Consider the following 13,847-nt stretch of genomic DNA (forward strand, 5'->3'; position numbering starts at 1 on the left):
TCAGTGGAAGGAATCCGCCAGGGAGGCACTTGGACCGTTAAACAACAGCCAAGGGAAGGGAGAATAAAGGAGACTGAAGAGGTTGTGGAGAGGCTGAACAAATTATTTCCGTCTGTCTACAAGACTGATAGCTATTTTGGATCCGAGGCTTCCAGGGCGGAAATTGAGGTGGCAAAAGTTGAAAGTCCCGACTTTACTGGCAAATTGAAAGCGGGGACAAGACTGGGGCTGCATGGCATCCATCCTCGAGTTCGTGCAGCTGCTGGGTATGTAACAGATCTGCAGCCTCAGCCGCTGTTCAGAGGCCTGGAAACGGCCAACCGCCACCTCTTCTGGAAGGGGACTGGATGACGTGGGGCGGAGGGGAAAGGCCCTTCCACTAGTCCCCCCACCCCAGTGCAGAAAGGCCCAAGCAAAGGGGCAAAGCCAAGCTGTCTTTATTTCTTGTCATTTGGCAGCAGAATTTGCAGAAATTAAAACTGCAGTTTTGTTGTGCAACAACTTACACAAAGAACAATGTAAAAAAAAAAAATCCGAAAACAAGCCATCCAAGCCACAACCGAGAACCAGGAATGGACAAACATGGCAAACCTTCCCTGTGTGGGAGGGCAGGAAGGAATGTGCCTCCCCAGGACAGGGCAGGGGCAGGTCCCCCTCCCTCCCCGTGCCTCCCCTTGGCTTGTGGCCCGGCCGGACCGAGTGGCCCCTTCGTTATCGATCGCTGTCGCCCCTGGGAACACGTTGTGGCGCTCCTTCCACAAGGGCAGGGCAGGCCCCTGCCAGGGGTCAGCGAACAAGCGGAGGAGCGAGTCCAGGCAGCACGACGCAAACGGCCGGCGGTCAGCCCCAGGAGCCGCCCAGAGGGAGCGCAGGGGGGCCACCCCAGACCCAGGCCGGGAGGGGAGGCGGACGGAGCCTGGCCCACCCCGGAGCGGGCACGGAGGCACGTGCTCCAGTGTGCTTGAAGGGCGGAGGGGACGCCCAGTTCGTCTCCCAGCGAAAGGCCACATGTGGCAGGAGGATGGCCAGAAGTCCGGGCATGGGGAGGGGGCGGCGCCGGCTCAGGGGATGTGCTTGCGGTGGGTGGACGAGAGCTGCCAGCAGACGCGGCTCTGTGGCGCCGGGCCCCGGGCAGAGCGCCGGGGCTCCCGCTCAGCACCCCTGGGCCCAGACATCCACCCCTGGCCCCTTGAGGACTGGCAGTGTGCGGCAGGTCCGGCCTCCGGCGAGAAGGCCCACGCGTGAGGTGATGGCGCAGTCGTGGGGCTGCTCGGACAGTCTCTTCCCTGTGGTGTTCACGCCCTGGAAAGCCGGCGCCGCCGGCCCAGGCAGGGCTGGCTGGAGGGCGGCAGAGCCCAACCGTGGCGCGCAAGCAGCTCGAAGCCCCCGCCCGACGGCGCCCGGGAGCCTCCACACGGCCGGGCCCGCTTCCGCAGGTTCTGCCCGGCAGCCTGTCGTGAGCCCTGCTCTGGCGGTGCGCCGGCGTGGGCGGCCCGGACCCTCAGTCCCAGAAAGGCCTCGAGGCCTGCGGGCAGGAGGCGGTCGTGTGCCGACGGAGCCGCCTGTCTAGAAGACGTAGATCTTGTCACGCTGGACGCAGTCAAGGTCGTCATCCAAAGTCAGCAGGACCTACGGCAAGGGGGGGCACACACGTGGATGCCGGGAAGGAGGGCGCGGGTTGGAGCCGTGGGGTGGGGGAGGCAGCCCGGCCAACGTTTCCTCCTCCGAGCCACGCCGAGGTGAGCGAGGCTGACGGCAGCGCCCGCCCCTCGCCCCCCCCGGCCTAAGCGCAGCTGCCCCCGGCAGCCCCAGCGGGCCGCCCCCGCTCTCCTCCCCGACCTGCCGGGGCACCTACCAGGAAAGAGCCGAACATGGCAATGGAGGAGAGGAAATGCCAGACGTCGTGATCGTCAAAGAAGTCGAGCAGGATGCAGTCCCGGTTATGCTCGCGGGACTCAGCCGGCGTTTTCTGGGGACAGCAACTGGGTCGGCTTTCCGTGGCGAGGCGAGGCCGCTCCCTGCCACCCGCCTGCTGCCACAGCCCAGCCCCCCGCCCGGCGGCCCGACCCACGAGTCGCTGGAGCAGGGCCACCCGCGCCACACAGGGCCTCTCCTACGCCGAGGCGCCAGTCCCGAGGCCAGTCGGGCAGAGCCGGGGCACTCGCTCGGCCTGCCGCAGGTGGGGGCCACGGCTCACCTGCCAGGTGCTCAGCCCCTGGAAGAAGAAGAAGAGGGCGAACCCCCAGACGACGGAGGTGCAGACGATGCAGAGCAGTGGCATCGGCTTGAGGCGCTCGCCGCTCCGGAGCTGCAGGGCGAGGGGCGCGGTCAGAAGGCGGGCAGAACGACCGGGCCCCAGGAGGGTCTTCCAGGGCTGGGCATCCCCTCTGGGGATGCGCAGAGGGCATGACCCTGCAGCAAGCTGCCCTACGGGAATGACAAGCACCCTGCCCCACCCTCCTATGCCCCGGGAGCCGAGCCGAGCCGAGCCGAGCCGAGCCGCACTGGGGCACCTTCATGATGATGTAGAAGGCAAAGTAGAGAAGCAGGTTGCAGATGCCAATGGCCAGCAGGTAGGAGGCGAAGTCGTTGGGCCGCACGATGAGCCCATAAGCAGCGCTGCACAGAGAGGGGGAGTCAGGGGCGACGGCAGGCAGCAATCGGGGCCAGGCTGCAGCCAGAGGCCCGGGGGGGGGCTTCCTCGGCTATGAGGGTTGGGGACATTGTTTATTCCTGCCTGGCTACCACCAAAGCCCCCCCCCCAATGCAAACACGATGAAAACAGGAACGCAGCAAGAATAAGTGCCTAACCCCAAATCGGAAATGGGGGGAAAGCAGTTGCTCTTGCCAGCTCTGCAGAGCAGCATGTTAAGCTGTCCGTCGCCCTCTCCCATCAGGACCCACGCCGAGGGCCCTGCTGCTGAGCGCACCCCCCCTTCCCCCGCCCCTGAGCCAGGGGCCCCCCGCCCACCAGGTCCTCGCCCGCCTGCCGGCGCGTACTTACAGGGACCAGTTGATGATGTTGCCCATGACCAGCAGCGCCATCCGATCCTGCGGGCACAAGAGCGGGGCCGGTCTGTCGGGGCGGGTGCTGGCCACCCGTGGCCCCACAGAGCCGCCCGCCCCGGCAGCCGCCCAGCGGAGGGAGGGCCGGCCGCCGCGTACTCACCACATACATGGGCCCACTGCACTGGCGGATGCAGTCCGTGTACAGCACGTGCAGGATCCGGCGCGGGACCCCCGAGTCTGCGGAGAGACGGCACCTGGATCGTGCGGACGGGGAGAGCCCTGGGGTGGGGCGGGCCTGGCGGAGGAGCAGGCCCACCCCAGGGGCTCAGCGGAGGGTGCGCATGCCTGGCTCCGCCCCCGGCCTCCCCACTACACTCCCAGGCGGTTCCCCCTTTCTAGGACCGCGCAGGCTGCCTGGGGCGGCTCTGGGGCAGACCCCCAAGCGGCCTCTGCCATCGGCACTGCGTCAGGCCTCAGGTGGGACGTTATTCTGGGGAAGATGTTCCCGGGACAGGGGAGCTGGAAGGGCCTGTGTGCCTCAGAGGCCCTGCAGGGACGGCACGAGGGGGGCGCTGGCAGGCCTTACCCAGCTTCCAGCGGCCCATGTAGTAGAGCTGGGTGCTGAGCAGCAGCGTGGAGAGGATGTGGATGATGGAGAAGACGATCCAGAAGGCCAGGTTGCCCTTGCCAAAGACCTGGGGGAGCGGAGCACGAGCTGTGTTTGTCCTCATCCCCGCTGCTGTACTGGCCACAGGCAACGCTCTTTGGGTGGACTGCCAAAGATCCAACCCTCAAGTATGCAGTATGAGCCGCAGCAGAAAAACCGTTTGCACAAAAGCGGCCCCAGAAGCCCGGCTCTGGCCAGGCGCTGGATGCGGTCAAATGCCCGAGAGCTGGGGAAACCTACCAAGGAGTAACGAGGTGCCAGGAACACCTCCCGAGTGGCGTGCTCCGCATTTCAGGGTGGGGCATCGCTGGGAAGGCCCCTCCCCAGGGCAGGCCCAGAAGCACCTTGGAGGGCGCCTCCCCCCGCTGCACCCAGTCACACCCCTCCAGCAGGTGGGCAGGGAGGGCTTTGGCGCTTGTGGCCACACCGGAAGGCCCCTGCGGAGTGCGGCGGGAGTCCCAGGAGCCAGGGCAGGACGGCTCTCTGCCAGCTTCCACGGGGAGGAGTGCAAGCTGCGTGTGTAGCAGCCGGCAAAGGCAGGAAGGGACCCAGATTCTCTCGGTGCGACCGGGACAACCACCCCCACAATCCCCTTCCCGGCCACCGCCCAGCTGGGAGGAGGCCTCGCGTCACTCACCACCCCCACGACGGAGAAGAAGATGACGCCGGCGAGGCAGGCGTAGGCGCTGTAGGCGCTGGCGTTGATGTCCGGGTGCCGCTTCTGGTACAGCTTCAGCATGCAGAGCCCGGCGATCATGTACATGAAGGAGGTGTCTGTGGGAGAGGCCGTGGGCAGCGCTGGTCGGTGGTGTGCCGGCCCTCGGCAGCCCCACGCATGCGCACAGGGGGGCCGCCCTGGCCCTCCCCACACACAGGCTTGGACGCGGCCCCCCCGCACTCACCAAACTGGAAGTTGGTGTAGTTGGGGCAGACGTGGTAGCAGGCGCTGAGCAGCCCCTCCATCATGAGGGCCGTGCCCATGGCGTAGAAGAGGCCGAAGTGCTTCGGGATGCCGCACTCCTGCGGGGGGCGGGAGGGGGAGGCCTGCCTGAGCCGTTCCCGGGCGCCCCCACCGCCCGGCAGCGAGGGATGGCTGCAGAGCCGCCTTGCGCAAGCGACAGGGCGGGAGAGGAACACTCCCGCAACGCACTCCCGTGTGCAAGCGTGCCCAGGGTGACCCCACAGGGCGGGTTCTGGCCACGAGCGCCTTCGGCGGGGCTTTGGGCAGCACTGGCAGCACGCTCCAGCGCCCCACAGGGGAGGGGAGGGGAGGGGAGGGGGCCCACCGCCAGCCCCGCGCTCACCACGGCCTGCAGGTCGTTGCGCATCAGCGCCCGGTTGTGGTTGATCTCCCGCTGCAGGATGATGAGCAGGAAGAGCAGCCCCAGCAGGACGTAGCCCAGGTTGCTGAGGATGTTGTTGAAGGCGCTGTGGAGGCGGCGCAGTGGGCGTCATGCTGGCACCGAGACCGAGAGCCAGGGTGGCCCCCGCCAGCCACACCACAGTGCTGCCCCAGCCCCGGCCCTGGCCCCGACCTCGGAGCCCGGCTGGGCCCGGCCGCGCTATGCCGCCCACCTGAGGTTGCCCAAGGGGTGGGCACACAGGAAGTTGTAGTAGCAGATGTCCTGGTTCCCGGTCACGTTGACAACCTGTCGGCGAGGCGAGGCGTGGGGTGAGCGACTGGGCGTGCGGGCGGCGGGAGGCGGCTGCTGCCGGGAATGGGACCGGCGGGCGGCTCAGCGCTCCACCTGGCCCTGTGCAGGCCAACCCTAACCCACCACCGCACCCCGGTCGCCACTGGGCCCTTCCCGGCACCAGCCGCACACGGGGAAGCCCGGCGGCCGTTACCGTCTGGTAGGTGATGACCAGCTGGATGACGGGCAGCGCGTAGAAGACGGCGATGGTGGCGATGTTCCTGCGGGAGGCAGAGGGAGCGCGTGGCGGGCGTGGGGCGAGCGCAGAGCAGCCCCGGTGGGGCGCGTGGCCCCGGAAGGCGAACGGGGAGCACCAGGGCACGGGCCAGGCGCCAGCAGGGGGCCCTCGGCCAGCCCCGGGGCCTGCCCGCCCCACCCCGGCTCTCACCAGAAGTAGATCTGGTACTTCTTCCGCAGCACGCGCTTGTCCTTCCGGGCGAGGTCGGCCACGTACAGGTATTGCTGTGGGGGCAGCAGGCGGGCGTGAGCGGCGGGCCAGGGCCGGCGAGGGGCCCTCACCCCTGGGCCCCGCCACTGCCCGGCAGCCCCTCTGAGGCTGCTCACCCGCCTCCCCACTGGGCACACGGAGGGTGCCACGGGCGGAGGGGCGGCAGGCGGCTGGGGTCACAAGGAGCAAGCCGAGCCAGGCCCGGCCCTGCCCCCGCTGCGCCTCGGCTGCCCCGGCTCGCCCTCAGCTGTGGCACGACCCGGCCACGGGAACAGGCGGCGGCCGCTGCTCTCGCCCCACGCTGCCCGGCCCCGGGCCACGGCACCTTGGTGCGGATGACGTTCTTGTCCGAGTCGATGTCGGCCAGCGTGTCGTACTCGTCCTCTTCCACAGAGCTGAGGGAGTCCAGACGGGGGCGCCCGGCCACGTTCTCCAGCGAGCGATCTGTGCGGGGCCGGAGCCAGTGTTAGCCAAGGCCCGGCGCCTCTCCATCCCTCCCCGACTGGCCGCCTCGCCCCTCACCCTGCCCGGCACCCGGGAGCTTTGGGACCCTCGCGGTCCGCTCAGCCAGTTGCTGCTCCCCCCGCCACCTGCAGTCCGGCGGGAGACGGGGCCTCGGACAGCTGCGAGCCGGACCCTGCCCTGCGGTAGGCGATGGCAGCCCCCCATGCAGATGGCCCCCTCCCGAGCAGCAATCACCTGCTCCGGGAGCCCAGCCCACGCAATTGAGCAGTGGCGGGGGCAGCCCTGGTGTTCTGCCGCTCTCCTGCCCGGCCGGCTTTCTGAGGGGCTCCGCTGCCCCAGAGCAGACCAAGTGCGCCCGGCCCAAGGCCGCAGACATGTCCCCCAGGGCGGGCCCCACCAAGCCCCCACACGCAGGCACGCGGGGGGCAGGCCCCTCGGCCAGCATCGGCTGTGCTGCCCTCCCTGTTCCCACTGAGCAGCCCCTCAGAAGGCAGCCGGCTGCTCAGGAGGAGAGCGGGGAGGGAGGGGGGTTCTGTGCCCTGGATTTCTGGTGCCCCAGGCAGGGGGCGCAGAGCCAGGCTTCTGTGTACTCTGAGCGTCACTGGACACCCCCCCCCCCGCCCATTGCAAACTGCAGTGCAAAGCCGCACAATCACACCCGCTAGCAACTCGGGTGTGCGGCTGCCCGGTCAGGTGCCTCCTGCTCCTCCTCTCTGTGCATTTGCAAGAAGCCATGCAGGACCCGGAGTCCGCTCCGGCTTCTCGGTGCCACCTCCCGAGGACTTGGCCTGGGGTCCACACCGTCTGGCCAGGACCCCTGTGCCGAGCCCGCCCCGTCTGGGACCCCAGCCCTCTGCTCCGATGCTGCCTGGCAGCAGCGCTCTCCTGGGCTGCAGGCGGGGCGGAGTCGGCCGGGGTCGGTCGGGGACCTTCCGCTTGCGGAGCAGGCTCTGCCGCTGAGCTCGGAGCCTCTGAAAAGGGGGTGCTGCAAAGCTTGTGGGGCTCCCCTTGCCCCACAGAGAGCTGCTGGAAGGGGGCTGAAGGCCCATCACTCGACTGGGCACCACTGAGCTGCCCTTCGCAGCTATCAGGGCTGGGCACCGGATTCCACTTGGCACTAACGGCGCCACCCTGACCGGACCCTCAGCTCGTGCACAGAAGCCGGGCCGAGCGCCCGCCTGCTGGCTAGGAGGAGGCCGAGCCACAGCGAGCGGCCGGCGCCAGGAATGCGGTGCCCGATTGGTGTGATTGGCTCCCGCCCCTCCCCGCCAGCATCTACCCATAGCAATGGCCCAGTGTCGCTGGCGGTGCTGGCACGGATCCTGCCCTTGAAAGGAAAGCAGAGAGTTACGTGAGGGAGGAGTGGGATCCCCATCCTCCATGCTGGGAGCACTCCCTGCAGCTTGGTGATCGCGTGCCCGGCTGGCCGGGGGCCACGAGCAGCGTGGGGAGCCGGCGCATCCCAGGCGCCTGTGGGGGTGGCATGATGTGGGTCTGGGCAATGGGTGCCCCGCGCAGCAGCTCACCTGCGTAAGCGTAGGAGGCCTCAGTGGAGAGCAGGCTGTCCGTGACGTTCTCCGTGCTGGCGGTGGAGGCGTTGTCTGCAAGGGCAAGCGGGCAGGCTCGAGCGGGCGCGGCCCCTAGATGCCGAGGGCACGGGAGAGGCGGGGTGGGCCCCCTCTGCCCCCACCGGGGGCCTCGGCAGGCTGGCAGAGGCTGGAGGGCGAGAGGGGCCGCTCCCCGGCACACAGCAAGTACAGACGGGTGGAGAGGCGGCACCGGAGCCCGGGACTCACCGAAGGAGCCGTAACCGTAGCCGTTGTAAGGCGGGCGTCCCAGGATGGCGTCCGGCGTGAGGCGGGCATGTCCTGCAACGAGGCCACCGCCAGCGATCAGCCCCTGCGGTGGCCGGGCTGGCGAGAGCAGAGCGGCAGGCATAGGCCTGCTGCCCCGGCCCCGTCTTGGCCCGCGGAGCTGCGGGAGGAGCCGCCGGGGACACAGGCAGGGTGAGCGGCTGGCGCACCCACGGCTGTCCCGGCCACTGCCACTTCCCGCCACGTAAGCCTGGCCCAGCCCTGTGTTGCAGACCCGGAACCCCTGGAAAGGCGCCCAGGGCCTGAGGGAGGGCTGCCTCCCGGCCGAGGATGCCTTGGCGAGCCTGTGGCCGGGGAGCCACGAAGGCAGGCAGGCAGGCTGGCGCTTACCCAGGAGAGAAGCTGGAGGTGGGGTGCCCAGAGAAGGAAGGAAGAGAGAGAGAGAGAGAGAGAGTGCAGTTGCAGGTGCCTGGCAGGTGCCCCAGGAGCCCTCACCCCTGCAGAGCCGCTGGGCCGCCCAGGCCCATGCCCCCTCAGGCAAACCACACATACCAGTTTCGGCGCTGGGCGTGTCCAGGGCCGCCAGGAGTCCCAGGTGCTCCTTCCGATGCCTGCAGAGGAACCCAAGCCTCAGGCTGCCCGTCCCTCTGGAGCGGTGCCAGCAGAAGGGCCGAAGTCCGCCGGGCAGAGGGGCCTGTGCTGGCCCCTGGCTGCCGTCTGGCAGGTGTGGGCTGGACGCCCGGCCCCTCCCACCGGCAGACCCCCCTCTCCCCGAGCGTGGGGTGTCCAGGGGCACCGAGCCTGGCAGGAGCCTGGCAGGGCCATGCCGCAAAGGCGCCCTGGCCTGCCCTGCTGCCCGAAAGCAGGGATGTCCCGGGCCTGCCTGGCTCTCACACAGGAGCCCACATTTTCCCCTGGGTGCACACCCTCCTGGCCAGGCGGGACGGTGGAGGGGGGAGCCCACAGTGAGCCTGCAGGGCCAGACTCTCTGCAATCGGAGGCGGCACCTGGGGCAGGAGAAGGGAGGCAGGACCCCCTTGGGGCCGGGCAGCAGGACTCACCTCCAGTTCTCCCAGCAAGCAAGGAGCATTGTCAGCACATAGAAGGAGAGGAAGACGCCCAGGCTGAAGAGAACCCCGCTCACGTAGGCCTGAGCTGCGGGGAAAGAGCACGGGGGGAGGGGGAGGGCCCCTGTGGGGCTGCACAGGCCAAGCAGCAACGGGGTGAGCCCCGAGGGTGCCCAGCTCCCGAGGGACAGGTGCCCCCCGCGGGCTCCTACTGGCCCCCTGGGCACACCGACACAGCCTCTGCCGCTCTGCAGCTCCCGCGCTCAGGAACGTGGGATGGTCTGCCGTGGCAGAGCTGGGCCAGCTCCATGTGGCCCAACACATGACCTGGGCGCCATGCGGGATTGAGGCGGCGCAGGGGCAGGCAGGGGGAGAAGGAGCGGCTGGCCTGGCCGCCCCCGCCTTGGGTCCCCTGCGGCCCCAAGCGGCACAGGGGCCGCCCTCGGCCACTTACAGGTGACAGCCGGCGACACAACCACGTCCAGCGTCTTCTGGCGGTTGCCTTGGTCGACGGGCTCATCTAAGGGGCGAGGACGCTGGGGCTTGCCAAGCTGGAATGCCACCCGGCCTGAGCCCACACCCTCCCTGGGAGAGGTGCTGCTCCCGCCCTGCTCGCCTGCCCCATAATTCGCACCCCAGGCAGCAGGGCCCCCTCGCCAGCCCACTGGCCTGGACCGCACCCGCACCCGCTTCCGCTCCACTCCCCTCCAGCTCCTCCGAGGCGGCTGTGCCAGGCTGCGCTTCCGCCAGAGCACCCCAACCCCACCCCTGACCCCCTCCACCCCCAGGCCCCGCACCTTTGGAGAAGGGGTAGTAATGCAGCGATCCGCCACAGGCCTCATCCTCGGTCTTCACCACAACCACCACGTAGAAACTGTGGCTGGGGAAATCCTTCTTCTGCAGCTCGGGGGGTGGGGGAGACCGGGTCAGGGGCAGTCCGCGAAGTGCCCCCAGCCACACGCGAGGCCACAGAGACAGCGGGACCCGACCACGCCACAGCCAGCCCCTCGGGAGACCCCCACAGCCAGCACACCGGGCTCTCTTGGAAGTGGCGCGATCGGCCAGGGCGCTCGCTGGAGCTGCCAGCCAGCGGGGGCTGCCCTCGGGTGAGCCAGAGGCGGCCCACCGCCTGCCACAAGCACCCCATGAATCCGCGCCCTGTTCCGCAAGCGCGCGGCCTCGGGCTTACTCACAGGCCGCTCGCCAGGCACAAGCGATAGCATCGCAAGCACTGCTAATGAGGCCACCCGACACCGACAGCCAGGCTGGCCCGGCTCGGATTGCCTCTGGGCCGGCTCCCCCCCGGCGGGCCCTACCTGGACGGTGATGGCCGCCTTCTTGGTCATGGTCTGGTACATGCCGATGAAAGCCACATTGTTGTCCAGGTCATAGACAGGGCACTGGGCGGGAGGGTGGAGGCAGGGTCAGCCACAGGGCGGAAGGATGGACGGAGAGGAGCCCCGGAAGGCGCCCCCCCCCCCGCCCGGCCCCCTTGTCACCTACCAGAATGTCCTGGATGGAGATGACTGAGCAAGGGAAGGCCGTCGCGGAGGTGACCTTCACTATGGCCGAGTCCACGCCTGCCGGGAACTCGTACTTGAAATACTGCCAGGGGAAGGACACCGGCATGGTGGACCCGAAGCTGTGCCCAGCCAGCACACAGCCAGCACACTGTGCCCGCAGCCCCCCCGGCCCCCCCTCCCCCAGCAGCACTGCCCGAGAGGCCGCTCCGGATGACTCTGCGCTGGCTGTGCGAGCCCTTTGGGATGGGCGGTGGCCCTCGCCAGCACACAAGAGAAGCGAGAGGCGGGCACAGGGTGGGGAAGAGGCCACCGCTCGGCCTGCGGGGGGGGGTGCCCCGGGCCCAGCCCACCACGGGGCTTCCCCCAACTCTGGTCCCAGGCTGCAGGGAAAGGAGAAGGCAGCAGGGAGTCCCCGCTGGCCCGAGCAGGCAGCAAAACCGCCCGCCTGGCAGAAGCGTGTGCCTCGCAATCCCGACAGAGTCCATCGTCCACCGAGCCACGCACTTCCTGGCGTGCCGACTGCAGCTTCTGCACCTCGTGCCAGAACCCAGGAGTCCCGGCAGGCCCCTGAATGGACTCACCTGTGGCCGGGAGGCGGTGGCGTTGAAGCTGAAGTGCTCCCCAGTCCTGCGAGGAGGGAAGCGCAAAGAACGGGGCTGTGGATGTAGAGGGGGGCCACGCCTGCCCGCTCATGGGGAGCAGCCCTGCCGGCGCGGGCTGCCCTGGAATCCCCAGCCCCCTAATGCCACATGGGTTCACTGGGCAGGCGATAGGCCGAGCACTGTGCTCACTCGGGGAACGCCACACGCCCTCAGCCACAGCCCTGGCCCTGGGCTCCCGAGTTCACACACGGATTGCTGGCAGGGCCCCCGGCCAGCCCTCCTGGCTTTGTCTCCAGCAGAGGGTCCCACTGCCGGGGATGGGGACGCCGTGCCCACCCACCTGAGCACAAAGTTCTCCACACGGGTGACCTGCAGCTGGTAGGAGGCGTTGCACGACGAGAGCGTGGAAACGTCCACGTAGAAGTACTGCGTCTCAAACTCGCTCTTGGTCTCGGGCTGGCAGAGAGTGCGGCTGACATCCTGGTAGAGGTACTTCCGCTGGTACCTGTGAGCCGAGGGGAGCAGGAGGGCATCACCACCCAGACTGCCCACGCATGAGCTCGTGCGGACGCAATCGCCCAGGCCTCGCAGCTGGTGCGCGTAGTGATGTGGGGGAGGACTGGATGGCCGAGCCCCACACCCAGTGGGCAGGCCAGCCGCCTCGGTCTGTGCACACTGTGGGGCGGAGACCTGCTGCAGTTCCCCATCCAAAGCCCCCACAGCTATTTGGCCCTGTCCTCCGTAGCAGATTTATTTTCTGATAATGACAGAGGTGAAACAGGAGGGAGAGAGACACAGGAGGGGTGCAAAGCGAAGACCTGCCCACTGCCCGGGAAGCAGGATACTCACAGGCCCCGGAGGATCAGCGGCACCTGGAAGGACACCACGGCCTCCTTCTGCCTCACCACAAAGAGCACCGGCGACTCCTTCTGCTCCGAAAGCACGTTCACGGACACGCGGACTCCCTCTGTCTGCAGAGCAGCAAAGCAAGCGTGTGGGGCCCCCGCGTCAGGTCTGGGAAGCCCGCCCTGTGCGGAGAGGCTGCCCAAGGGGGAAAAACCTCCCCCCGCCCAGCCACTGCCGTGGAACAGTGACTCCCTGTGCCAAGGAACTGGGGAGGCACCTGCGCTTCCCCACAGGACTGGCGCTGCCCCCAGCATGTTGCTTTGGTTGAGCTCCGGCTATTGGGCTATTGGTACAGCAAAATGGATCCATCAAAGCACAACATTTCACACCGGGTGGGAGAAACTCCCTCTTGGAAGCACAGCCTCCAAAAGCAGGAGCTGTGAGGCTGCTCCCAGGGCGCTTCTGCCGGCCGCGGCAGAGGGGAAGAGCTGGCGCTTAGGCACCACGTCTCCTCAGGCCACGTGGGGGGCAATGCCCCTTCGCCTCCTGCTGCTACGTGGAGCCGTCCAGGCAAAGGCCGCCTGCATGGTCTGCCCGGGATAAACTCGCTCCTCCCAACCCGGAACCGCTCGCAAGGCCCTGGCAGGAACCGGAGGGGACGCCCAGCCGAGGCCAAGCTTTCACGAGTGCTCGAGGCTGGCTGAACTTTACTCCTAGACCTGTTCATGCCCAACTGGAACTGCTTCTGGGGATATTTGGTAGGCTGGAGCTGAGGCGTTGCTCTTTCAGAAACAGGAGGCTGCAGAGAGCTGGCCTCTACAAGTGCAGGCAGAGCAGGAAGGGAGCAGCCTTGCTTTGCTCCTGCCCTTTGCAGCGAAGCGGCTGGGGTACAATCGCCCGGGATGAGCCCGTGTGGGAAGCCCGGGGCACTGGGGGCACCGGCTTTGCAGAAGGGCGGAATGTGCAAGGGGGACACTCCCGGGAAGCCAACGGAGCGAGAGGAAGAGGCCCGGGACATCTCGCGGACTAGCACCCGCGTTTAGTTTTTCTGGCACGATTGTTGTGCACCCTGTCAGAAAGCTCACGTGAGAACAAATGCATGAGCTGAAGAGGCGTTTTTCGGGCGCCGCCAGCTTTTTCCGCCGCTGCTTCTGCCGCTGCAGAACGGCAGGGGGGCCCCTCCTCTGATCCCGGCCAGGGGCACTTTGCCCAAACTTCTCTGCCCGGGAGAACTGGTGCAGGTTCGCAGCGAGCCAGTCGCCCAAGCGGCAGCTTCGGCCGGCGCCGCGGGGCAGGAAGAAGCGAGCGGGGGCGGGGGCACGTCCCCGCACCTCGCCCGCGCCCCGTCCGTCGCGCGGCCCGCTCTCGGCGCCCGCCCGGCCCCCGCCCATGCCGCGCCGCGGAGCGCTCTGCACACGCCCAGAGGCTCACCCGGTTCCGCGTGACGGTGTGGTTGAAGGCATAGATGTTGAGCAACTCGCCGTTGACGGCGTCCATGTAGACCTTGTCGAAGTCGGCCTCCTTCTGCACGACGCTCTTGGCGCTCGCCGGCTCGGCCCCCGGCCGCGACCCCAGCCCCGGCGGCGGCAGCAGCGGCAGCAGCAGCAGCGGCAGCAGCCCCAGCCCCCGCGGCGCCCCCTGCAGGCCCCGCATGGCCCCTGCCCGGCGGGCTGGTGGCGGCGGCGGCGGCGGCGGCGGGGAGACACCGGGCG

The 13,847-nt window shown here is 68.5% G+C and overlaps 1 protein-coding gene across 8 annotated transcripts; it reads right to left on the reverse strand.

Moving 5' to 3' along the window:
• Window positions 1–420: 420 nt before the first annotated feature.
• SIDT2 (SID1 transmembrane family member 2) lies at window positions 421–13,762 on the reverse strand. 8 transcript variants are annotated; one of them, XM_044456354.1, is made up of 28 exons: window positions 13,567–13,762; window positions 12,139–12,260; window positions 11,630–11,794; window positions 11,269–11,314; window positions 10,668–10,769; window positions 10,481–10,564; window positions 9,962–10,061; window positions 9,619–9,684; window positions 9,159–9,252; window positions 8,650–8,708; window positions 8,488–8,499; window positions 8,080–8,151; window positions 7,810–7,884; window positions 7,563–7,610; window positions 6,144–6,262; window positions 5,759–5,832; window positions 5,525–5,591; window positions 5,252–5,325; window positions 4,981–5,104; window positions 4,579–4,696; window positions 4,314–4,450; window positions 3,596–3,704; window positions 3,170–3,246; window positions 3,005–3,051; window positions 2,514–2,619; window positions 2,198–2,308; window positions 1,856–1,969; window positions 421–1,629 (listed from the first exon to the last, which is right to left on the reverse strand). In XM_044456354.1, the coding sequence occupies exons 1-28, from the start codon at window positions 13,630–13,632 to the stop codon at window positions 1,567–1,569; spliced, it is 2,451 nt and encodes an 816-aa protein (XP_044312289.1). In that variant the 5' UTR covers window positions 13,633–13,762; the 3' UTR covers window positions 421–1,566. The 8 variants fall into 8 exon arrangements, with proteins under 8 accessions (XP_044312289.1, XP_044312291.1, XP_044312292.1 ...); XM_044456356.1 differs by lacking the exon at window positions 8,488–8,499 and having other exon boundaries at window positions 13,567–13,706; XM_044456357.1 differs by lacking the exon at window positions 7,563–7,610 and having other exon boundaries at window positions 13,567–13,706.
• Between the last annotated feature and the right edge of the window lie 85 nt (window positions 13,763–13,847).

The sequence above is a fragment of the Varanus komodoensis genome, unplaced genomic scaffold (assembly GCF_004798865.1).
Source record: "Varanus komodoensis strain SLA01 unplaced genomic scaffold, ASM479886v1 scaffold83, whole genome shotgun sequence".
Lineage (NCBI taxonomy): Eukaryota > Metazoa > Chordata > Lepidosauria > Squamata > Varanidae > Varanus > Varanus komodoensis.